The 26,159-nt window shown below is 41.1% G+C and overlaps 3 protein-coding genes across 9 annotated transcripts in view; 1 reads left to right on the forward strand and 2 right to left on the reverse strand.

Moving 5' to 3' along the window:
• Positions 1–12,785, reverse strand: part of atp2b1b (ATPase plasma membrane Ca2+ transporting 1b) — a 29,056-nt gene extending 16,271 nt beyond the window's left edge. For 4 of the 7 annotated variants that reach the window (XM_029433042.1, XM_029433041.1, XM_029433037.1 and 1 more), the window contains exons 1-5: positions 12,590–12,785; positions 7,203–7,400; positions 2,523–2,780; positions 2,001–2,126; positions 1,504–1,683 (exon numbers count right to left, since the gene is read on the reverse strand). In XM_029433042.1, coding sequence (XP_029288902.1) covers positions 1,504–1,683; positions 2,001–2,126; positions 2,523–2,780; positions 7,203–7,400; positions 12,590–12,785 — 958 coding nt within the window. Of the gene's footprint in view, positions 1–909; positions 937–1,503; positions 1,684–2,000; positions 2,127–2,522; positions 2,781–7,202; positions 7,401–12,589 lie in introns of all 7 variants that reach the window. The other 3 variants (XM_029433040.1, XM_029433039.1, XM_029433036.1) reach the window with 3 other exon arrangements.
• A 5,446-nt stretch (positions 12,786–18,231) lies between these two features.
• bet1l (Bet1 golgi vesicular membrane trafficking protein-like) lies at positions 18,232–24,563 on the forward strand. Its single transcript, XM_029433115.1, has 4 exons — positions 18,232–18,334; positions 18,837–18,922; positions 22,807–22,863; positions 22,986–24,563. The coding sequence occupies exons 1-4, from the start codon at positions 18,316–18,318 to the stop codon at positions 23,151–23,153; spliced, it is 330 nt and encodes a 109-aa protein (XP_029288975.1). The 5' UTR covers positions 18,232–18,315; the 3' UTR covers positions 23,154–24,563.
• A 1,077-nt stretch (positions 24,564–25,640) lies between these two features.
• The window catches only part of deaf1 (DEAF1 transcription factor), an 8,602-nt gene continuing 8,083 nt past the window's right edge, over positions 25,641–26,159 (reverse strand). Inside the window, exon 12 of the mRNA XM_029433413.1 lies at positions 25,641–25,904. Coding sequence (XP_029289273.1) covers positions 25,641–25,904 — 264 coding nt within the window. The remainder of the gene's footprint in view (positions 25,905–26,159) is intronic.

Here is a 26,159-nt window from a genome sequence, read left to right on the forward strand (position 1 = left end):
TGATGAGATCCACCTCTCGTAAACAACAATGGATTTTCTTTTATTGATTGATTAAATAAAAGATGCCGGGTGCCCAGCCCGTATTTGCTTAAAACACACTGGACAGCAACAGCAAAGAAATTAAAAAAGAAATCACTGCAAATGCACTTAACATAACATAAATGTGCTGTCGGGCTCTTCTAGTCTAGCGACCACTCAAAGCACTTGACAACAAGCCAACATTTACACATTCACACACACACATTAATGGCAGAGGCTGCCATGCAAGGTGCCAACCTGCTCATCGGGGGCAGTTAGGGGTTCAGTGTCTGGCTCAAAAGGACCCTGTTATGAAGGATACACTGGACAATGTTTCAATGTAAACCAAACAAAGGTCTCCTGGTGTGACCTGATAGTCGAGTGGTTACGGTGCATATCACATGGGCACAAAAATTAGTCCCTGGTTCAAAATTGTATCATATCTATGGATACAATCAAACTTCTCCTCTCTATAGCAATTCCAATTCCACAGATTGAGGACGGGCCAGAGTCTTTGAGTCCCTCTAACTTCAGGACCCACACACAGGTTTGATCTAACCTGTTGGCTTTCTGACAAAGTCAAACTTTTTTACAAATATAACTATAATTGGGAGGAGAAACACCTCCACACACACCAGGAGAGAACCAATCAGCTGTGACTGTGTGACACTGTCTGGCCAATGACAGGTGTCGGCTTCTACACTGCTGCACAGGTCCCGTCTCACTCACAGGGAACACTTACTGTACAGCCAATATGAACAATGAACCAGAGTCCACAGTGAGCAGTGCAGCTAAACCAGCCTGCGTCAGGTAACTGATGCTGCTGCTGTTCAATACAACATTCACCTCCAGGCAAGAGTCATATACCGTATAAGGAGATGGGCTGCTCACCTCTTTTTGCCTTTTCTTCTTTTTTACCTGTAAGGGAAAAAATGCAACGGCCTTTAGTAATTCATACATATTGTGACTGACCAAGATATTTGTATTTGTACTTCAACAACCACTTTGGTCTAAGAGACTGACATATCTCTTGTTACTACCAAAGTTCAGCACAGACATCCACCTAATCACTTAACTGCATTATTGGGTATAAGTGGATATCATTGTCTGTGTTTTGTCCCAGCAACAAATCTTTATGCGAGTGCCAGTAAAAATCTTGACACACATCTCTCAGTCAGTGGACTAGTAAAAAGGTGTGGCAGCTGTGGCTCACTAGGTAGAGCTAACCTAGGCTTCTTCAGTCCACATGTCAAATTGGTCTTGTGCAAGACATTTTAACCCCAGTTGCTCCTGATGGAAAGGCCGGGGCCTTGCATGGTAGCTTGGTATGCGAGTGTCTGTGTCAATAGGTGAATGAGAAACAAAGTGTAAAGCGGTTTGAGTACAGCCGCTATACAAATGCAGTCTATTTCAGTACAATAATTCAAACGGTAAGCAGCATCCTGTTCCTCTTAGAGGAAACAGATCTTTATATTGTGAACTTACTTTTCTTGTCCTTCTTCTCTTTCTTTTTCCGCTCCTCTTTCTTTTCTTTGTCAGCCTTCTCATCACCATCACTGCCACCTTCCTCACCAGCACCAAGCAGCGTGAAGATGATTCCCGTCTGAGAGTTTACACCTACAGCGGTGACCAACATCTTGCCAGAGCCCTCCATCACATGGGTACCTGAGAGAGAGAGAGAGAGAGAGAGAGAGAGAGAGAGAGAGAGAGAGAGAGAGAGAGAGAGAGAGAGAGAGAGAGAGAGAGAGAGAGAGAGAGAGAGAGAGAGAGAGAGAGAATTTATTTTATTTTAATTTTTGAAGAAAGGCAAAAGGGACAGAGTGTGTCGTTTGCTGTACAGACCTAAAAGCCCACTGAGGTAAATGTGTGATATTAGGCTGTTTAAATAAAATGTACTTGATTTAAAATAACCATGAAGTTGTTTATTAGTCATGGTCCTTTTCAACGCTGTAATTAAATGTGAAAAAAGAAGCACGACGCACCTGACAGCAACATGGGGTCCTTGTCGACACTCTTCTTCACATGGTCCGACTCTCCGGTCAGAGAGCTCTCATCAATCTTCAGATCGTTGGCCTGAATCAGGACGCCGTCTGTCGGGAGGAGGTCACCTGGAACAACAACACACGAAGGTACACTGTAATAACAGCTCAGCATCTTCAGGTCATTGTGTTAAAACACCACGTCTGTGACATTACGACTGTTTTATGAGTCACTAAACTGTTGACACAGTATCACTATCTACAGGAATATACATTAATGATCCTTCGAAGACAGTTAGGGTCGTGTTGAACCTTTTCATTGAACAAAAGATGACAAAGTTGTGAAAACTAGAACGATGGAAGAATAAGTCAAGAGGATTATGTATCTGAACAGACATTTCATGCCAACTGAACATTTTAGACACAGTTGAGTCGGTACCAGAAACATACTGATTTGATAGCTCCAGCTCTAAACATCACTTTCAACCAATGGTTGAGCTATAGATACATGCTTTGTTCTCTCACCATATTTGACTTGTGCGATGTCTCCGACGACGATCTCGGACACTAGGATCTGGATCACCTGCCCCCCTCGGACAACGGTGAACTTCTGCTCCTGCTCGATGCGGCTCTGGAGGCCACGGAACTGCTTTTCTTTGCTCCAGTCGTTGAAGGCTGTCACTAGGACCACGCAGACCACCGACAGCAGGATGGCAGCGCCTTCGATCCATCCAGCCTCCGCCTCACCATCCTCATCCACGCCGCCAGCCGCTTTGCCGCAATCTGAACAGAGACAACGCAGGCTGGAGTTTTAGTTTTCTGAACATGTGAACATTTACTGTGCTTATTTAACCACTCAAACAGTGCATTTAAGGAAAGCAAATGCACATATATAAAGAAATAAGTTGCAGAAATAATAAATATAATAATGCTAAATACATGGAAGTGCATATAAAAATACTAAAATTATGACACTAAAACAAGTACAATTTAAATATGTAATAATAATAATAAGCTTTATTTGTATAGCACCTTTCATACAAGAATTGCAGCAAAGTGCTTCACAGCAAAAACATAACAATTAGTACAAGATTAGAATAAGAGCATTTACAGAACAATAATCACAGTGTTGATGTAAATGAGTCTGAAGTACCATTATAACAATAGCAGATAAAATAGCAGAATTAAATTAGCAGAATTAAAATAGTATAAAATAGCAGAATTAAATAGTATAAAATGACATTGGAAATCATGCCTAGTTTCCGTATCTGTGCCGTACTTAACGATCCTCCTGCCAGGAAATCACATTCATCACACCCTTCTTGTAAATGTTTTAAACTATCAGCCATATTTTGAAAGCATGAGATCAACAATGGGCCCCTGTTGCCCTTCAACTGGTTTACTCCCTTCGGTTAAAGCCAGTCTTTCTCCAACACACATTTATCAGAGAAACTTCCTCTTTTTCCCGTGGTAACACCGTCTATTTGATCTCAGGCTTTTCAAAAATACACACTCTGAAATTTATCTCAGTTACCTTTACACATTCAATGTTAAACCAGGCATAGCAAAACTTTATGAAATCATTTAAATTAGTTTAAAGTGGCACCAATAAAAATAAAAATATATAAAATATCACTATTAAAAGGCTACAGTAAAGAGATATAAAATATCACCATTAAAAGGCTAAAGTAAAGAGATATAAAATATCACCATTAAAAGGCCAAAGTAAAGAGATATAAAATATCACTATTAAAAGGCTAAAGTAAAGAGATATAAAATATCACTATTAAAAGGCTAAAGTAAAGAGATATAAAATATCACTATTAAAAGGCTAAAGTAAAGAGATATAAAATATCACTATTAAAAGGCTAAAGTAAAGAGATATAAAATATCACCATTAAAAGGCTAAAGTAAAGAGATATAAAATATCACTATTAAAAGGCTAAAGTAAAGAGATATAAAATATCACCATTAACCCTTTAACACCTAAGGCAAAAAAGCCTCAACATTTTCGCCTGGACTTTTTTGCTTATTTTGACTATAAAAAGGTCAGGAAATGTCCTGTGAGTAAGTGCTTTTGCCCATTTTCCAACAATAACTGGAACTTTCCATATCTGGCAGTCATTTACAATTTATTGCATGTTATGAGAGTGTAATAACAGTTTAAAATGAAGAGAAATACAAAAGCGGAATTTGAGTTTAGTGGTTTAGTGAACAAAAAACACAGCAAATGTACATGAATAAGAGATTTAACATGTTACATTTGAAGTTTGAAATGTATACAACTATATCCAGTAAAAGTTTTGAGTCTTTTACTCTTACATCTGCAAAAACAGGCCATAAAATGGAAAATATGTCCAGGCGTTTTTCCCCACACAGGGTAATTCTCTCCTCTCTGAGTGTCCCTTCACATGCAGAGGTCTTGGTGGTACTGCCAGTGACTGTTCCTGTTGCTCCTGTTTTCTCTGGGTCACTCAGATGAAGATTAGATCAAATGGCCATGAACAGTCTGGGGACATGACAGTGGCAGGGAATGACACATGGAAAATGGTTTGCTTACACCAAAAGTTGCTCATCTTTGTGCAGGTCCAAAAATGACATGTACAGCAACATGCCTGTGGACTTCTTCATTTCTTCTGGAGTTATTTCAGTCCAGATGAACTGTCTCCCTCTCTCCAGGCTTTTGGCTGCATTCTTGTTTGTGTATTCAGAGAGGAGTTTGAAAACTGCAGCATCAAAGTGGGAATAAATGTCACCTGGTGCTGGGTTTCCCATATCGAGAGGGGGTTGGGCGCCTGGGGTGGTTGAGGGACTCCATCGGGCTCTGCCTCAGTCTGCCATCTTGTGGTGTGATGTGGTGAGGGGCTTCTGTGTCTGACAGCGTCACCAGATCATCCAGCATCCCCACAGCTCCATCTACAGGCCTGAATGTGATCTCTGGTAACACCTCGTGATCTCTGGTAACACCTCCTCCTCTCCAGCTAAAGCTTGTACACAGCCTCGGCTAGGACGCAGGCTACTTGAAGACGACGCGCACATTTACGCATATAAAGTACAATTACACACCTAGTACAATCTTACAGACTTGGTACACTGTTCTAAACAAGTCACAACGCTATACAAGTGTTGATTTACATACTATCTTGCTTCCATTTGAATTCAATCCGCTGTTTTCCGGCTCTATTTCTCCGCGGTGTTGTTTGTGTCTCTCCAGCGCTCTGTGTGTATTCGCTCACAACGAAGGCGCTGTTTCGCGGGCTTCCGGAGGGCCGTAAGTGAAGTTACCGTAATGAGTCGATATATGCCGTAAAGCGCAGAGTCTCAGCTTTCAGAAACCGTTGAAATTTTTTCGATTGCGCAAACTTTGACATAGTTACGGTAATCCAAAGTTTTGCTTGCAAAATGTGTCGTCGACGACACATTCGGTGTTAAAGGGTTAAAAGGCTAAAGTAAAGAGATATAAAATATCACCATTAAAAGGCTAAAGTAAAGAGATATAATATATCACTATTAAAAGGCTAAAGTAAAGAGATATAAAATATCACTATTAAAAGGCTACAGTAAAGAGATATAAAATATCACCATTAAAAGGCTAAAGTAAAGAGATATAAAATATCACCATTAAAAGGCCAAAGTAAAGAGATATAAAATATCACTATTAAAAGGCTAAAGTAAAGAGATATAAAATATCACTATTAAAAGGCTAAAGTAAAGAGATATAAAATATCACTATTAAAAGGCTAAAGTAAAGAGATATAAAATATCACTATTAAAAGGCTAAAGTAAAGAGATATAAAATATCACCATTAAAAGGCTAAAGTAAAGAGATATAAAATATCACTATTAAAAGGCTAAAGTAAAGAGATATAAAATATCACCATTAAAAGGCTAAAGTAAAGAGATATAAAATATCACCATTAAAAGGCTAAAGTAAAGAGATATAATATATCACTATTAAAAGGCTAAAGTAAAGAGATATAAAATATCACCATTAAAAGGCTAAAGTAAAGAGATATAAAATATCACCATTAAAAGGCTAAAGTAAAGAGATATAAAATATTACTATTAAAAGGCTAAATTAAAGAGATATAAAATATCACTATTAAAAGGCTAAAGTAAAGAGATATAAAGTATCACCATTAAAAGTCTAAAGTAAAGAGATATAAAATATCACCATTAAAAGGCTAAAGTAAAAATATATGTTTTTACTTTTGAAGATGCTGAGCGAGCTTGCCTCCCTAATGTCTGCAGGTAAAGTGTTCCATAACTTTGGTGCATAATTGCAAAAGGCTGCATCCCCAATTTTCTTTTGGATGTTTCAGGGAAGATTTAATAAACCAGTAGTGGATGATCGTAATGTTCTTGGGATGATAATAAATGATAATAAAGCTAAGATAAAAACACCATAAAATAGTCATGTAAAGAGGAAATATGAAGTGATCTGATTATGGAAAAAGAAACAAATGTTAAGTGTAGGCCATCGAGTGAAAGTGAGTTTTAAAAAGGCACTTAAAAGCTGCAGTCTGCCGAGCTCACCCAGAGGGGAAGGCTGCTCCAAAGCAGACGGGCCGTAACCAAAAACCATAGACTGTGTAAAATATGGACGTAATCTCTGTGACGTCACCCACAGGTTTCTGAAGAGCCGTTGTGAATCTCAAAGTGGGCATCACCGGCCGTTGCCATTTTGGCAGTGATGCCACCATCTAGCTCATGGCTAATCTAAAAATGGGCATCGTCTGTGAAATAGAGCCGAGCCCGGGTGACGCAGCAGAGCAGACAGATATAATTAAAACGGGTGAGTTATATAAAATTCATCCCTTGTTGTCAGATATAACGAGATTAGCCATAGAGACTAAAACAGTTTTTTTATACCAGGATGTAAACATTTATGCTGTAATGTTAGGCATTTTAACATGGGGGTCTATGGAGATTGACTTCCTTTTGGAGTCAGCCTCAAGTGGGCTTTTAAGGAACTGCAGCTTTTGGCACTTCTGCACAGGCTTCACTGCTCAGCCCTGGAGGTGCCACTTGCCTAAAACGCACGGTCACCCTTGGTTATCAGTCTGACAGGTGGAATAGCTAAAAGGTTTTTATCAGATGATCTGTAAACAAGCTGTAAGATGCCTACACACAGGTTCATAATAAAAGTTATGGAAAGATACTCATCTGAAGATGTAAAGGTTTAATTTCAGTGGCAAAACTCACGCTGTCTGTCAGCATCGGGAGGACTGTAGAAAGAAAGGCCTAATGAAATGATGGCTGCGACCTCCAGGATGATGAGCGTGACATCCTGCAAGGCTTCCCACACTAACTGCATAAAGGTTTTTGGCTTTTTAGGAGGGATGAGGTTTTGTCCAAACTCCTGTTTTCTTCTGTCGATGTCTTCCGACGTTCCATCTAAACCTGCAGCAAGAGACGCAAAGACAACATCAGAGACATGTCCTCCTCTGATCCTGGTTTACACCATTAGACTAAGTTTATATCTAATATAACATCTGTTGATCGAAGATAATCTAAATGTAATCTTAATCTCACTTTTCAAACTCTGAAGAACAACATTATAAATCATGAATGATGACAGTGAAATTTGAAATCATTGACAAGATCATTGGCTTGAGTCAAATTTAATTATTGAACATTGTTTGAAACTCTAGAGACCCTTTGCAATCTCCATACTCTACGAACACATACTGTTTGTGCAAACATTGCTCAAAGAATATAGAATGTTTTCATCTGTTAACTTCAATAAGGAGCTGGAGCATACACAATATAATGTAAGAGTATCATTCAGAATACATTTATTTTTTACTAGATTAAAAGAAACCTTTTCTTAAAAACAGCAACAAGGATAAAACAGTAACATATGGTTAGAAATGACAAATAAGCTGCCCTGTGAGGGTGTGGATAAATAAGAAGAGTGACAACTGTTTTAAATCTGGTTGAAACTTTTTTTTAAATCAATTTTCTCGGACAGCACTCGTACCGGAGCTCCGACAGCATACATGTACACATATATACTCCCCCAACAGAACCCCGCGCGCCCTGAAATTCAAGTTTTTTGTTTTTTTCTTGCCTTGCGCATTCACATTCCCTCCTCCCGCACACACCTACAGAGCGGAGGAAAGGAGAAGAGTGAGCTACGCACCAGCATTTAGCAATTTACAGACAAAAGTGTCAGTTTCACCTACAATTTGGATATCACGTGATAAAGAAACACACACTGTCGTGCCTTAAAGAACAAATTGTTGCATCATTACATTTTTGAAAGCGTGCAATACTCAGTGTGAGAACAACATCTCTGTTTCCCGTTGTGCTTTTATCCTTCAGCTAAATCCTGGTTGACATGCACACTGTCCATCTTCTTTGTTTTGACCATCAAAAGGTTTAATGTCAGAGACAACAGAAGTCCCATTAGTTATAAGTCAAAGCCCACATGAATGAAAACATGAACAAATGCAGCAATTCACAGTGATAGTGCGGCCCCAGAGGGGAAACAAATGCACTACTGCAAATAAGTTCATACAGCTTTTTTTAAATCACTTTTTCAAGGATCAAACATCTGAGCTCTGTTCACATGAGGGCTGTCATTTTATGTTTGAAATTACCGTGCAAATGTAGAAAATATTTAATATCCAATATAGGCTCAACAGTCCTTGTCTTGTACTCCAGTGGAAAGCGGTTCTGAAGATGCATTGTAAACCCAGACTGTTGCTCTTCTTCAGCACGAACTGTAGTAAACTTGCGAGCTCTTCTGAAGAGACGTACGGTGACATTAACAATAACATTTTGGATTCAACGCCATAGAAGGTAAAAAGTTACCATTGTATGCAGACTTTGTAAAATGCAACTACAATTGCAATACAGTAACTTAGTGAACAGTGAGCAACAGTAGCTTGTCACTCGGTGAGGCAGTGGAGACACTGTGAATGCAATGTAGTTTAGGATTAGGCATCAAATTTAATTTGAATAAATTCAATGTTGATCCCAATCATTTGCAGTTGTTTCTTTTTTAAATGTGACACATGGTTTATCATGCTTAGTGTTTGTGTCTCTCTGCAGTAGTGTGTTGTTGTATGGGAGCAGAGAGCAGATGGGTTTTTATCTCAGGAGCAGAACAACATGTCGGGACATGCTCAGATCCCTCTGGACACACTGAGAGACTCGGTCAGCAACTCTCCTTATGTTGTCTGAAAATGAAACTCAGTGAGCAGAGCACTGAGCACGCCCTCTGCTTTCAGGTAAGTGGGATCTCAATGCAAATGAATGGATCTGCCCCCCAGCTGTCACCAGAGACACACAGAGAAGTGAAGCAGTGTGATGGATTTTCCACTGTTTTCAAGCTGCTGCTGACATTTTACCTCTCTGTGTCAGCAGGAGTCGAAACGCTGAAGGCGTTTACTGAGCGTGTACGAGACTGACAGACTGAATGAATTAATGATGAGTAGGAAAATGTCAAGGGGCAGAAGTATGAGATAAACTGATTCCACTGAGACACACTGTTCACAGTCCATGGTCTGTAGGTCAGCACGAGACACCAAGTCCAGTGTCTGTAGGTCAGCATGAGACACACCGAGTCTAGTGTATGTAGGTCAGCACGAGACACCAAGTCCAGTGTCTGTAGGTCAGCACGAGACATCGAGTCCAGTATCTAGGTCAGCATGAGACACACTGTTCACAGTCCATGGTCTGTAGACACATTGAGTCTACTGTCTGTAGGTCAGTATGAGACACATTGAGTCTACTGTCTGTAGGTCAGCACGAGACACCAAGTCCAGTGTCTGTAGGTCCGCATGAGACACACCGAGTCTAGTGTATGTAGGTCAGCATGAGACACACTGTTCACAGTCCATGGTCTGTAGGTCAGCACGAGACACCAAGTCCAGTGTCTGTAGGTCCGCACGAGACACACCGAGTCTAGTGTATGTAGGTCAGCACGAGACATCGAGTCCAGTATCTAGGTCAGCACGAGACACCAAGTCCAGTGTCTGTAGGTCAGCATGAGACACACTGTTCACAGTCCATGGTCTGTAGACACATTGAGTCTACTGTCTGTAGGTCAGTATGAGACACATTGAGTCTACTGTCTGTAGGTCAGTATGAGACACATTGAGTCTACTGTCTGTAGGTCAGTATGAGACAGATTGAGTCTACTGTCTGTAGGTCAGTATGTGACACATTGAGTCTAGTGTCTGTAGGTCAGTATGAGAAACATTGAGTCTACTGTCTGTAGGTCAGTATGAGACATATTGAGACTACTGTCTGTAGGTCAGTATGTGACACATTGAGACTAGTGTCTGTAGGTCAGTGTGAGACATATTGAGACTACTGTCTGTAGGTCAGTGTGAGACACATTGAGACTACTGTCTGTAGGTCAGTATGAGACACATTGAGTCTACTGTCTGTAGGTCAGTATGAGACACACTGAGACTACTGTCTGTAGGTCAGTATGAGACACATTGAGTCTACTGTCTGTAGGTCAGTATGAGACAGATTGAGTCTACTGTCTGTAGGTCAGTATGTGACACATTGAGTCTAGTGTCTGTAGGTCAGTATGAGAAACATTGAGTCTACTGTCTGTAGGTCAGTATGAGACATATTGAGACTAGTGTCTGTAGGTCAGTATGTGACACATTGAGACTAGTGTCTGTAGGTCAGTGTGAGACATATTGAGACTACTGTCTGTAGGTCAGTGTGAGACACACTGAGACTAGTGTCTGTAGGTCAGTATGAGACACACTGAGACTAGTGTCTGTAGGTCAGTATGAGACACACTGAGACTAGTGTCTGTAGGTTACCTGAAGGCTGCCGCCTGAATGTCATGGCTTCTAAAGAAGTGATATGGTAAAGATGACCTTTGAGTGAGGTGAAGGTTCTGAAAAATATCACTGCGTTAACCGTGGTTTTGCTCTCTGCAGTTCGTTACCACAGTCTTGTAAAGGGAGGGCTGAGCGGAAGGGTTGCAATCTGTAACCGCAACTCTAGATGCTGCCAAATCCTAAACACTATACTTTTAAATTACAACGCAAAGCTCCTCTGGTCATCTACTGCACGAGAACACACACCAACTCCTGATCTACCGCCTCCCACCCTCCACTACCTTGACATTTGCTTTGTACATTTTGGTGCCCAACGCTGCACACACAGCACTCAGGAGGTTGGAGAAATGCAAACAGGAGGGTTTGAATATACCCTCCTGCCTCTTGAGGCAGCACAAAGCAAGTTGTTGGTAGTTTGATTGACATGTATTCTTAAACACTGAGAGTCTTATAATCACATCTGTTTCTGGCGCAAAGTCACTGTGCTGCCTCTGATTTTATTAACAAGAGTAAACTAAAAACTTGCAATAATACTGAAGAATCTTCTTTGCATTTGTGGAGATTGTCATCATGTGCACAGTGATGAGATGAGACCGTAATGTGAGTGGCGTGAGTGTGTTTCTTTGCTCAATTAAAAAGGTCCCTAAGTTTGAAATCATGTTTCAAATTGTAAGATCTGTGTAGCGCTACTACCTCACTGCATGAAACTCGTGTTGCAACTGTCTAAGCTTGTTAAAGAGGTACTAACTGATTTGGCTGTACTGTGATGAACTGGGTGTTAATGTTGGCATTTCTCATCAAATTTATAAAAATCTGCATCCCTGAACCTCGCAAGGCCAATGCTGACATAGAGTTGAGCGGTTGGGACTTATCTTTGTCATAAAATGTATGTAAAATAAAGAATGTTAACGCCTTCTAATCAGTCACACTGAGCAACTCCTGCCTCACACATCCACACCCCCACCCCACCTGCTTAATGAGGTCACCATCAGAGCCGATACCAATCAAATGACTGATTGATTAGAAGGTCTGTGCATCCCTGGTTAAAGACGCTCACATACACATTTTTGTACAGCATTCCCAAAAGTTACATTTTAGTTTCCTCTTGGCGTTCCTTTTAACTTTATACAACTTCACATCACTAAAACTGACAACAATAGAATCATCTTGTCCTTGCTACAGTGCATCCTCCATTAGAATACTTCTTCGTTTAAATGGTGTATTAACAGACCGGAACACACTATGTTTGTCTCATGTTGTCCTGAAGCTGACAGAGAGCAGTGCAGGATCAACAGAGGCTGCAGGTCATAGTTGACTTTGACCCTCACACAGTCAACAGTCCTTAGAGCCAGAATAACCCGAATATGTCCTCAGTTGGTTTAATGATGTCCACGCCAGGGGGGGGGGGGATCTGTGAGTCACTGGTGAAGGGACCTACAACATTGTTCCATAGCAAAATGTCTCTGACTGTAACCACCAAACTGTATTCAGTTAGACTGTAAAGGTTTGTGTGTTTTACTGAACCTCCAGTCTGCGGATCACTGTCTGGTGCACGGAGCAGCACGCAGAATACACGGTGTGTAGATTGACGCACATAATGCAGAACTTCTGCTGTACCAAACCTGCACCGAACCGTGACTCCTAAACAGACTGCCTGTAGTTGAGTTTTACATTCATATTTCTGCTGCTGTGATGCACCAGCTGGCAGTCAGCCTGTTGTTTGAGTCTGTGAGGACATACACTTAACACAGAAGCAGAGTTTCTCAACATATTTACCTTCGACAGGTGACGTTCTCAGTCTGGAACACAGTCCGTTAACATCTCCGTAACTTTCCTTGATCCTGGTCAATGACTCTTCTCCTCTTAGCTCCATGAGGGAGCGCATCTCCTGCAATGAGCAGCTGAACTCCGCATCGTGGTTGGCCTCGCCACGCCGGCCATGTTTGGACCCGCGAAAAGAGTTGTTGGCCATATCTCCTTCCTCTGGGACTCGATAGAGGCCTCCCAAAAAATACAGACTCAGTAGTCAGCCTGAGGTGCAGATCTGGCCTGACAGGGATTCTGTGACTGTAGGCGGATAGAAGAGGTTATTTCAGGGGTTTCATGGGAAAACAAATAAATACCTGTAGGGGAGAGATTTAGAAATATCATTACACAAAGGTCTGGATTTGTCTTAACAGTTAGGGCTAACAAAGGTCATGCCTTTGGTATTGTTTTTGGGAAAGTGGGGTTGACATCTGTAACAGCAGTATTCAATTAAAGTTCAAAGAGATTCAGATCGAGAAAATGTCCTCAAGCTATTGTCCAGGACACCATCCTGTTCTTCCCTATACAGCTTTACCCTTGATTTTAACTCATGAAGTCCCTAAGTGACACGTACTGAACATCCTGGGGGGTCATGTGCCAGGACAACACATGCGACAGAACTTCAATCTAAAAAGTTTGTTTTTTGTTGCTAAAGGTAAGATTCAAGCCATTTAAGAATTAGAATGCTTACATAACATGTCCTTTATTACATCCAACCTGTTGTGGAAACATTTCTCGATCACATTGATATGAAACAAATACGATAATATCGCTGTGATATTAATGTCACATCAGGACTTTAACCTTAAACTTTCCCAGAAAATCTAATGTGACACATCAGTCACAATAAGAGATGTGATCTGCTCGGTTTAGTCTGTGTTATGTTCCCCATAATATTCCTTAAAGTAGAAATGGGTCCGGGTTCTTATGGGTTATGATTCAGTGCCATATATATTGAATTAGCCAGTAGTTGTCTGTAGGTCAGCAACTGACAAATCAAATAAAGTAACAGTCTCCAACACTTATTATAAATAATCTCAACAAATCTTAACGATGGAACAGCTTTAAAACCTCATTTCCTCCTTTCCTTCCTCTTATCGCACAATCCCCAACGTTGTGTTGTTCGGGGAGATAAGTGAACTGGTCCTGCCACATGAGGAGGTTTTTAAGACTTCTCAACCAGTTTTATATTCCTGGGGTTGTTGAGATGTTGAAATAGCATGTAGATCTGTATGTAGAATAGATCATAACATCATGCAATGATTCACTTGGAAGTCCACAAAATATACAATTCAAATATCACTCAATCCGTTTAGCAATCCGTCAGGAAAGAAGGTTGACATGATTGAACTGAACTTAAAACTGAGATTGTCTTGAAGGCTGGGAGTGACAGAGAGATTGTGTCATGTTTAAAAAATACCTATTACATAATTCATATCTGAATTCATAGCAGGAGGATAAAAAAACTGAAGTTTGTTCAGTTTTGGAATTTGCTAATCAAACTCACTTCTAATTTACTACATTGAAGTGTCTGGCGTTGTGTGTGTTACTCATCACCGTTAGTAACCAGCTGAATGAGTGATTACTCACTTAACAGCGAAAGAACTCGATTCATTTCACTTGTTGATTTGCTTTAAACTGGATATCTGTGTGTGGAGTATTGTGCCTGCTGGTGTGTGGACTGAAAGCCTTTATATCTGTTCCTCACAGGTTTTGACCTCTGTGCCTTCAACTGTAATCTGTGTCAATCAGTCAGCCGAGGCTTAATCTGAGCAAGAAAGAAGCAGCCTGTTTAATGCCGAAGGAGAGAAAGAAAAGAGCTACGGTGAGGTGAACAGGCCTAACAGAAATCATCTTGTCAAAATGATAAGATAGAGCTTTGCTGCTCATTGTACCAAACCAGAGCTTCATTAGGTGATTCCAACCAACAGTCCAGAAACACAAAGAGATCCCATTTACAACAAGTAACATGGAGGGGCTGTACGTCTCCACGTGAGAGGCTACAACAGGAGCATTTACATTTGTATAAAGTGTCTTTTGATCAGTTAATAACAAACTCGTCATTACAGCAGTACATGATACCACACAAACAATAGCTGTGAGGAACAGTTAGACTCAGCGGCCAGCCCTCCACACTGAGGGAACGTAATCAGGCTTTCTGACAGAAAACACTCTTTAGAGCGAAGCATTTCTCATAACACATTATTGTCACTTCATTACTGCAGCACGGAGGAGAAGAAAAGCTTTACTTACAGAAACTTCCCCCATCGCCTCCTGTTAGCAGCAGCAGGTATTAGTGGCAGTCCGATTACTCTGAGCAGCGTCACACTCACAGCTCCAGAAACAGCCCATTACCCGGCCACAGCTCCTCAGCGGGCAGTCTGCAGACCTGCTCCAAGATCACAATTTACTACCAAAAGCAGACTTCTGATCAGAAATTCAGTTTGACCTTCAGCAAGCTCACAGCCACAAGCAGCGCTCCATCGGAGGAAAAAACAGGAGCTGGCTAAATGATTATCTGAGGAAAGCCTCGCTTAATCTAATTAGACAATCTGTGGCTTCAGTGAGCACCAGAGAGACTGCTGCTGCAGCTCCTCCTGCTGAGCAGAACACACCACGTCTACACACACCAGGTCTACACACACACATACCATGTCTACACATAAACACACCATGTGTACACACACACACCAGGTTTACACAGATCAGGTTTACACACACTACGACAGATTGCGACTTTTTCTTGAAATGATCTTTTAAATGTACAATTCTCATGTTGTAATTCATGACACAATTCAAACATGATCTATAAAGTATTTGTCTCTTGTTGTTGACTACTGTACATATTTGTTCTGAAATACTTTTCCACAGGGGACACCTGAAGGGGAGGGACTCTGCCTCTATACACACTATGTCAAAACAGACTTGAGAAGAAGAGGTAAAACTGAAGGCAGGGGGGTCAGAGGGTACAACTAGGGAAGCAACCACCAGAAAACCATGATTGAATAAAGAGAACAGGATACAGCGTTGGAGGCGGGGCCCCGTTCATTCCTATGAAAGTTGCTCAGTGGCGCATGAAGCCAAAATGGCTCCACTTTCGAGTATAAAATTATTATTATTTGGCAATAAGTGCATTTTACAACTTTTAAGAACTAATCATTTAAAATAAGGGCTATTCAAGTGTTTGTACTGGGAAGTTGATTTACCTTAAAAAAACATTATACGCTGATTTACAGACATTTCTTTCCCGATGTAAGTCGATGGGGGGCATGGCATCTGATACCAACGTTTGAACTCCACGGTTTGGCCACTACAAAAATTGTCTTCATAGCGTGCCGCTCTTCCTGGGGGCTTGCAGAAAACCCTCTAACCAGTTAGCATCCCTTAGCAACCAGCAAGAAACCGCTTAGCAACCCTCCTCATGTGCATCTATCCTGTTGGTCCTCTGACTGCATTAGTCATTGTCCATTACCATTGTTTTGTTTTCTACACACACACACACACACAAAACTCTTGCACACTTCCCTTCCCCCCTCTCTGAGCAGCCGGCTGATGTCAGGTGGCACACACACACACACACGTGACTGACATACACGCACACACAGGTGGATTACAGTGCATAGAGACACAGGAGGATTAACTGAACACACACACACACACACAGGATGAGATCACTGTTTCACATTTGCATGATAGTGTCTTCACACTGATAGCATGACCTTTGACCCCACACTCTAAATCTCTGTCGACCAAAAAAGTAGTTTAAGGACTCATTTGACGGATCAGCAACCTCCATTAGAGTTGATTCATGCTGCCACACATTGCTGATATTTAATCTAGTACACACTTAACAGCATGTCTGAGTTTAAAGTCTGTGAGATGCACTTGCTTCATACATTCATTCTGGGTGAATTGGTTCAGTCAACACTGGGCAAGTTGACCTGCTGGGATCAGTTTACTAGTCTGGACAGTGAGTGTTTGCTGCTTCCTAGTGGTCACACATAGTCAACACACTTCACACACTTACTGTTCACTTTACTGTTTTACTATCTACTGCAATGTACTGTTGAATGGGGAAATATCACAACAGCAAATACAATTCTAGAAACTGGAAAGAGTATCAATGATCTGTACACAGGCACAACATTATCTCCAATTACCAGTTCATTGGTGATAAACTATGCAAGTGGCAAGTAGATTTGCATCACTCACCAGAAAAACACACACAACGGTAATCTATTGAACGGCTGTTAAAATGTATATTCACTAGCCATTTGGCCGGTGAACAAAAAGTACATTTGCACCCTGTCTGTACAACATAGTCAGCTGTCTTAGAAACCTTTTTTCTTTACGCCATTTCAACAGGGAAATACAGTCAAAAGCAAATGTTTACTGTTAAATTTAACATACAGGAAAAGCAAACTGCACACCCATCTGACCATATGTAAAAACCTTTATTACTGAATCTGTTTGTTCAGCTTCATTCAGTCTCTCATATATTATCATTACAATGCAGGTGTGGAGGTCAGTCTAATCGCCTGTAATAATGACAGATGGCCTGTGTGACAGCCACAGGCCATCACTCTGTTGCACAGTTAAATCAGTCATATACTGTCGTTAACCCTGTAACACCAAAACATCATTGCTTCCATTATAGATGATCATTTTACACTTTTTACTGCACCAATTTTCTAATATGTACATATCATCTGTCATCGTCAATATAAATGCAACAGGCGCTATATACAGTTACAGTATAGACATGTATAAATGCACATACTGAACATAATCATCCAGTCAGTATGTATTTCTTTGCACTATTTGTATAGTTTAAATTTACAGAACACTTGACTTGTATATAGATGTTCAACTTGTATTTTACTGTTGGTCACTGGGGCTTTATTTATATAATACTAACATATTCTCTCTTTTACATAATTGTGGACATAATAATGCTGCCTCCATTATTCTAAATGTCAATAATGTGTTTCTTGGGTCGTACGAATTTAGCAGGGACATAAGTAATACATTTTTTTAAAAGTAATTTTTAAAAAATGCCACCATGTTTGTCCAACAGCGGTTGTCTCAGGAAGGCACAAAGCATCATAAAGGACCACAGCCACCCAGCACGCAGACTGTTCTCCCTGTTACCGTCAGGCAGACGATACAGGAGCCTGGCTGCACGCACCAGACTCAGGGACAGTTTTTACCACCAAGCCATCGGGCTTCTCAACCACAGACACATTCACTCACTTGCTGTCTGCACTAAATAAATATAAATATATTTTACTTCTTATATTTTTTTCTCTTCATATATGTACATACATTTTTTTATTTTGTAATTATTTTGTAATTATTTTGTAATTATTTTGTAATTATTTTTGTAATTATTTTGTAATTATTTTGTAATTATTTTGTAATTATTTTGTAATTATTTTGTAATTATTTTGTAATTATTTTGTAATTATTTTGTAATTATTTTGTAATTACTTTGGTCTCATTGAAACTTGTTTTCTGTCCCAATGATTGGAAGAGTCTTTGAGAAGTCTAGAAAACCCTTCAGAACCGAAGTTAGTGTTTTTAAACAGGGATTCATCTTTCAGAAGAACAGATGGTGGCTAGAGACACAAACAGGAGTTGTTTCCGGGGTCACGTGCAAACCTACAACACAGCTGATCGTGACGTCACACACCAACATGGCGGACTGGAATAGAGGTATTGTTTTTGACACGTACTCACTTCTAAATATTAAACCATTAACCGTCTTCAGCAGTACACAGGTGGTGTTACAGCTGTGCTATGTTGAGGATAACATAAATGACGGATCAGATCAGCGATGTGTGAAGTGTCTCGATCTGTGTTTCACTTTTAGAGCCGAACACTTGAGCTTAGCTAGCAGGCTAACGAACCCTATCTGAGGAGCTTAGTGTCACTTTATAGCTGTCATAGCACCGCACAGGTGTTGACTGCTTTAAACGGGAATGTTTAACGTTAACCTTACTCAGTCCACACAATGCTTCTTAAATACTTTTTCCGCAAGTAAAAGAGAAGATGATTAATATCTAATTACTATGTGTGCATAGTTACCATCTAACATTGCGAGGAAGAAGTGTGTAGTTTGTTACTGACCGACACAGTTGGCTTGCTTGCTGTAAAGACATTGAAGACCCCTGGACTTAACAACCACAGTTTAATTTCTACTCCCATGTGTTTCCAGGTCATGGCTCTGTGGACGACATGCTGGATACTGAAAACAAACGCCTGGCTGAGAACCTCGCCACCAAAGTCTCCAGACTGAAATCTGTGAGTCGCCACCAACAATTACTCTTCATGGTTTTCATCATTTCTAATACATTTGTTAATGTTTTTAGTCAGAGTCTTCCTCAGACTGTTTGCTCTGACCAACAGTCCACACACCTGTTGGTACTGATGTGACACTGATGTGGTGACACTGATGTGGTGACACTGACGTGGTGACACTGACGTGGTGACACTGATGTGACGACACTGATGTGACGACACTGATGTGATGACACTGATGTGACACTGATGTGATGACACTGATGTGGTGACACTGACGTGGTGACACTGATGTGGTGACACTGATGTGACGACACTGATGTGACGACACTGATGTGATGACACTGATGTGACACTGATGTGGTGACACTGACGTGGTGACACTGACGTGGTGACACTGATGTGGTGACACTGATGTGACGACACTGATGTGACGACACTGATGTGATGACACTGATGTGACACTGATGTGACACTGATGTGATGACACTGACGTGGTGACACTGATGTGACACTGATGTGACACTGATGTGATGACACTGATGTGGTGACACTGATGTGGTGACACTGATGTGACGACACTGATGTGACGACACTGATGTGATGACACTGATGTGACACTGATGTGACACTGATGTGGTGACACTGATGTGGTGACACTGATGTGGTGACACTGATGTGACGACACTGATGTGACGACACTGATGTGATGACACTGATGTGATGACACTGATGTGACGACACTGATGTGACGACACTGATGTGACGACACTGATGTGACGACACTGATGTGGTGACACTGATGTGGCGACACTGATGTGACGACACTGATGTGGTGACACTGATGTGACGACACTGATGTGACGACACTGATGTGACGACACTGATGTGATGACACTGATGTGACGACACTGATGTGACGACACTGATGTGACGACACTGATGTGATGACACTGATGTGACACTGATGTGACACTGATGTGATGACACTGATGTGGTGACACTGATGTGGTGACACTGATGTGACGACACTGATGTGACGACACTGATGTGGCGACACTGATGTGACGACACTGATGTGATGACACTGATGTGATGACACTGATGTGGTGACACTGATGTGATGACACTGATGTGATGACACTGATGTGGTGACACTGATGTGATGACACTGATGTGATGACACTGATGTGATGACACTGATGTGGTGACACTGATGTGACACTGATGTGGTGACACTGATGTGACACTGATGTGATGACACTGATGTGGTGACACTGATGTGGTGACACTGATGTGATGACACTGATGTGACACTGATGTGATGACACTGATGTGGTGACACTGATGTGATGACACTGATGTGACACTGATGTGATGACACTGATGTGACACTGATGTGACGACACTGATGTGGTGACACTGATGTGACACTGATGTGGTGACACTGATGTGGTGACACTGATGTGGTGACACTGATGTGGTGACACTGATGTGATGACACTGATGTGATGACACTGATGTGATGACACTGATGTGATGACACTGATGTGGTGACACTGATGTGATGACACTGATGTGGTGACACTGATGTGGTGACACTGATGTGACACTGATGTGATGACACTGATGTGATGACACTGATGTGGTGACACTGATGTGATGACACTGATGTGGTGACACTGATGTGGTGACACTGATGTGGTGACACTGATGTGGTGACACTGATGTGGTGACACTGATGTGGTGACACTGATGTGATGACACTGATGTGGTGACACTGATGTGATGACACTGATGTGATGACACTGATGTGACACTGATGTGGTGACACTGATGTGATGACACTGATGTGATGACACTGATGTGATGACACTGATGTGGTGACACTGATGTGATGACACTGATGTGGTGACACTGATGTGATGACACTGATGTGATGACACTGATGTGGTGACACTGATGTGATGACACTGATGTGGTGACACTGATGTGGTGACACTGATGTGGTGACACTGATGTGGTGACACTGATGTGATGACACTGATGTGGTGACACTGATGTGATGACACTGATGTGATGACACTGATGTGATGACACTGATGTGGTGACACTGATGTGGTGACACTGATGTGATGACACTGATGTGGTGACACTGATGTGATGACACTGATGTGGTGACACTGATGTGACACTGATGTGATGACACTGATGTGGTGACACTGATGTGGTGACACTGATGTGACACTGATGTGATGACACTGATGTGATGACACTGATGTGGTGACACTGATGTGGTGACACTGATGTGACACTGATGTGGTGACACTGATGTGATGACACTGATGTGGTGACACTGATGTGACACTGATGTGATGACACTGATGTGGTGACACTGATGTGGTGACACTGATGTGATGACACTGATGTGGTGACACTGATGTGATGACACTGATGTGGTGACACTGATGTGACACTGATGTGATGACACTGATGTGGTGACACTGATGTGATGACACTGATGTGATGACACTGATGTGATGACACTGATGTGGTGACACTGATGTGATGACACTGATGTGGTGACACTGATGTGGTGACACTGATGTGGTGACACTGATGTGATGTGATGACACTGATGTGGTGACACTGATGTGGTGACACTGATGTGATGACACTGATGTGGTGACACTGATGTGGTGACACTGATGTGGTGACACTGATGTGGTGACACTGATGTGGTGACACTGATGTGGTGACACTGATGTGATGACACTGATGTGGTGACACTGATGTGGTGACACTGATGTGATGACACTGATGTGATGACACTGATGTGATGACACTGATGTGATGACACTGATGTGATGACACTGATGTGATGACACTGATGTGATGACACTGATGTGGTGACACTGATGTGATGACACTGATGTGACACTGATGTGGTGACACTGATGTGATGACACTGATGTGATGACACTGATGTGGTGACACTGATGTGGTGACACTGATGTGATGACACTGATGTGGTGACACTGATGTGGTGACACTGATGTGGTGACACTGATGTGGTGACACTGATGTGGTGACACTGATGTGGTGACACTGATGTGATGACACTGATGTGACACTGATGTGGTGACACTGATGTGGTGACACTGATGTGATGACACTGATGTGATGACACTGATGTGATGACACTGATGTGATGACACTGATGTGGTGACACTGATGTGATGACACTGATGTGATGACACTGATGTGATGACACTGATGTGATGACACTGATGTGGTGACACTGATGTGATGACACTGATGTGATGACACTGATGTGATGACACTGATGTGACACTGATGTGGTGACACTGATGTGACGACACTGACGTGGGCTGTATGAATACAAATCAACGTGAAAATAGAGGGTTTCTGTTCTGGACCATCCGCTGTTGTATTTTCATTTCTCAAAATCTGCTTTTTTATTTCTTATTTTGGAAAAGCATTAATTTTACAACTATCATTTTACATATTATCAATATTACTGCACGTAGGTTCACATAGCATTGTGCACACTTAAAACCAAAAATGTTGCCGTATGTTTGATAACCATTTTACTGCCTGGCTCTTCCAGAGGTTTCTTTTAAAACATAAGCTTTTATTATTTACTCTGACCTTTTTATAGGTTTAATGTTCTCCGACCATTTGTTCCAAATCAGGAAAAAAACTAAACTTTTTGGACATGAAGGGAAAATGAAAACCTTTCCATAATATATTTATATTAATGAATTTGATGTCTATAATCATTCTGTTTCCAAAGATAATAACAACATGAGTGTATGACCTGTGTTTTATAACTGCATCGTCTGTCCTGTCTCTGAATCTCACAGCTGGCGTACGAAATCGACAGAGAGGCTGATGATCAGAACGAGTATCTGGACGGCATGGTGAGTCCAGCTGGTAAATTAAGCGATATGTGTTATTTTAGCCGATATAACCAGAGCTTCTGGTTGGTTTGCATGTGTCCATTTCCATTTTAGCAGCCAAATTCATTATCTTTTCCTTTCAGGACTCAAACTTCCTGAGTGCGACGGGCCTGCTGAGCGGCAGCGTGAAGCGCTTCTCCACCATGGTTCGATCCGGCAGAGATAACCGCCGCATCCTCTGCTACGTCTCTGTGGGCCTGGTGCTGGTCTTCTTCCTGCTTTACTACATGGTCTCCAGGATTCAACGCTGACAGGAAAACAACCCAAGATCAGCCAGGAGCTGGTCCCGATGTGGAGCTGAGACTGTAGACTCATATCTGACAGGTTTAAATCCTCTCTGGGGTTCTCCTGCACGGGAACATACTTTTTATTCTGCTCCAAAGTGAGAAAATAACCAAGAAGGAACAAGGGAGGGCGGCCTGGGGAACCGGTGGTGGTGGTGGTGGTGGTGGTGGTGGTCGTGGTCGTCATACTAAAGATACTGGAGTCTATTTAAAAAAAAAAAAAAACCATGCCTGGACTTTGGGGCTTTTCCACTCGGCACCACCTTTAAGTCCTTATATGGGCAAAGAGAAGGTGGAGCCTGACTGCAACCCAGGCGGGTGAAGCGCCCCAACTTGACTGAGTGCGATAGGCGGATGAACATCAGTCAAGACAAAAAATATGTTTAATTACAGAGTAGCTGTGTCTCAGTTCCAGACTACACAATCATTTAAAGATTTGTTTTGTTGTTGTAGCAACTCTGTTCAAAAATATACATAAAAAACTTGATTCACAGCTGCAAATAATCAAATTAAATTGTGACTTTGGTGGCGAGACGTATACAGAGAGGGTGTGGGGGAAGAAAGATATTATATCTCTGGGAAAACATATTCCAAGGTCGAAGTTTGATTAACGTCAAAGTGCATATTTTATTATTTCCTGTCGGTACAAAACGAAAAGCTTTTGAAAGATATTCTGAATTCAAACAACATAAAAACACTTATGTGACAATTATTATATAATTGACTGTAGCTGGTGAGAACAGGAAGTGAAACCGTCATCTGCTTTTTTTTATTTGTTGGCTGATCTTCAGTGAACCTGTGTTGAGACTGTCGATCAACACAATATGTTATCAAGAAAATGTTGTTTTCAGCCTCTAAATACGGAAATCTCCTGTTTTTCTCTGTTATGTCATATTAAAGTGAATATATTTGGATTTTGGACTGACAAAACAAGACATTTAAAGACATCAGCTTGGACTTGGAGACTTGGAGAGACTTGGAGAGACTTGGATGCACATTTCTCACTATTTTCTGACATTTTTTAAACCAAAACAATGAATCGATAATTAAAATAATCGTTAGTTGCAGCCCTACACATTCTGTTTTTTAAAGAAACCTTTAAACATCAGTGTGTTCAGTTGTGTTTTACTTTAGTTTCAGTTTCTTCTAGTTAATATTAAATGTTGGCTCCTGTTCTGTTTATCGTTTCGTGGACGTTTTGTGTTTATTTTCACATTTTCTCAGTCTGCTGAAAGAGACTTGAGAGGAGATCAAGAGGATTATAAAGAGTTTCCTTTCTCTGCGTTTACATTCCAGCTGTCTGCACTACTAATCAGCCACAACAGATGTTAAGTATTCTTATTAAACACATGTAATAAATAGTTTTTATTGTGGAAATTGTCTGGGGATTATGTGAGGTGTACTAACAATGATTTAGTAAAAGAAAAAAGTGTACATTTTTATCTTCATAATCAGAGTATGACTCTTTGAGGAGATTATAACATTTGTATTTGATAACCAAATGATAAAAGCCTCTACAGGACAATATTTAAAATGTACTTAGTTACTTCTAATTTATACTCCACTACATTTCAAAGGGAAATTTACTTTATAGGGTTAGGATATTTTTACTTACAAAAAATATCATGCTTTGTTAAACTTCTGCACCTAACGATATGTACAAGAGCTGAAACGTTTAGTTGATTCATTGATTAGCTACTGTTTTGATAATTTAACATGTTAAATACATTTCATGGTCCCAGAATCTCAAATGTAATAGTTGTAAACAAATGTACAATTTTGAGGTTTTTGGACTGTTAGTTTGACAAAACAAACATTGTAAAAATGTCACTATTTTCAGAATTTTACAAACCAAACAATCATTCAAATTGATTAATCTAGAAGTCCTGCAGTCCTAAACAAATCAGCTACACCTAAAGTAAAATCCTGCTTTTACATTAATAAGTGTACATAATATCTAATGATATAATATAAAACAGTCACAAGACAGGAAACATACAGACTGGTACACTTGAGGTTTACATCAGCACATAAAACAATCAAAACATTTAAAACTCAACATGAAATAAAAATAAAAGAATAAAACCACGGGGGTTTGTTCATGTGAAATTAAACATGTTATAAATTATCTATATATTTAAATTGTGTCATTTGTATTTCGGTCATATTCTTCGCTGTGTGTTTATGGCCGCTGTGTTGCTTCGGATCGACTCGTGTTCTGTCGTTAGTTTCCGGTGCACATCTTTTCCTGAGACTTGATGAAAAACAAACAGTCGAGCGGTCGTCCTCTCTCCGGAGTAGCTCGTTTGATGCTTGGACGTTTCCGTTACTGTTTCCGGTTTTTTTAGTTTTTATTACCGATTATCGGTAAACAGGTTCCGTGTTTACGGTTCTTTTCTGGTTCGTACCAGGCTCGGCTGTGTTCGGTCCAAGCTCTGCCCCGCGGCTGCTCGGTCACATTCGGCTCTTGTCGTTCGGCGGAGGAATGGACGAAGCGGACTCGGCCACGAAGGCGCTCGGGCTGGATGAACCGCCCATCGGCATGCCGCCGGTGGAGGAAGTGGACTCGGATACCGAATCGGAGGCCGAAGTCACCACGATCGCCGTGATGGCGGAACCGGGAAACATCGACATGGAAGCCGAGTCCCCGCCGAACCCAGACGAGGCCGAGGCGGCTTTCGCAGGCAAGCTAGCAGGCCGCTGCTGTGCAGGGTGGCGCTAAAACACAGTGATGATAATAATGGCCGTTAGCTTCACTCCGTGTTAACACAGCTGCCTGGTGAATGCGCTGCTTCCTCTTGATTAAAGTGAACAGCATCCATCCTTACATGAAATTACACAGCTCTTCAATAATTAAAATACCACTTTTGCTAGTTTGTGGTACACAGCAACAGTATGCTACGTACTTTGGCCAAACTCTGTTCAATGATTGTTAATTAACATATATCTATTGCATATCCTCATACACATCAT

The sequence above is a fragment of the Cottoperca gobio genome, chromosome 6 (assembly GCF_900634415.1).
Source record: "Cottoperca gobio chromosome 6, fCotGob3.1, whole genome shotgun sequence".
Taxonomy (NCBI): domain Eukaryota; kingdom Metazoa; phylum Chordata; class Actinopteri; order Perciformes; family Bovichtidae; genus Cottoperca; species Cottoperca gobio.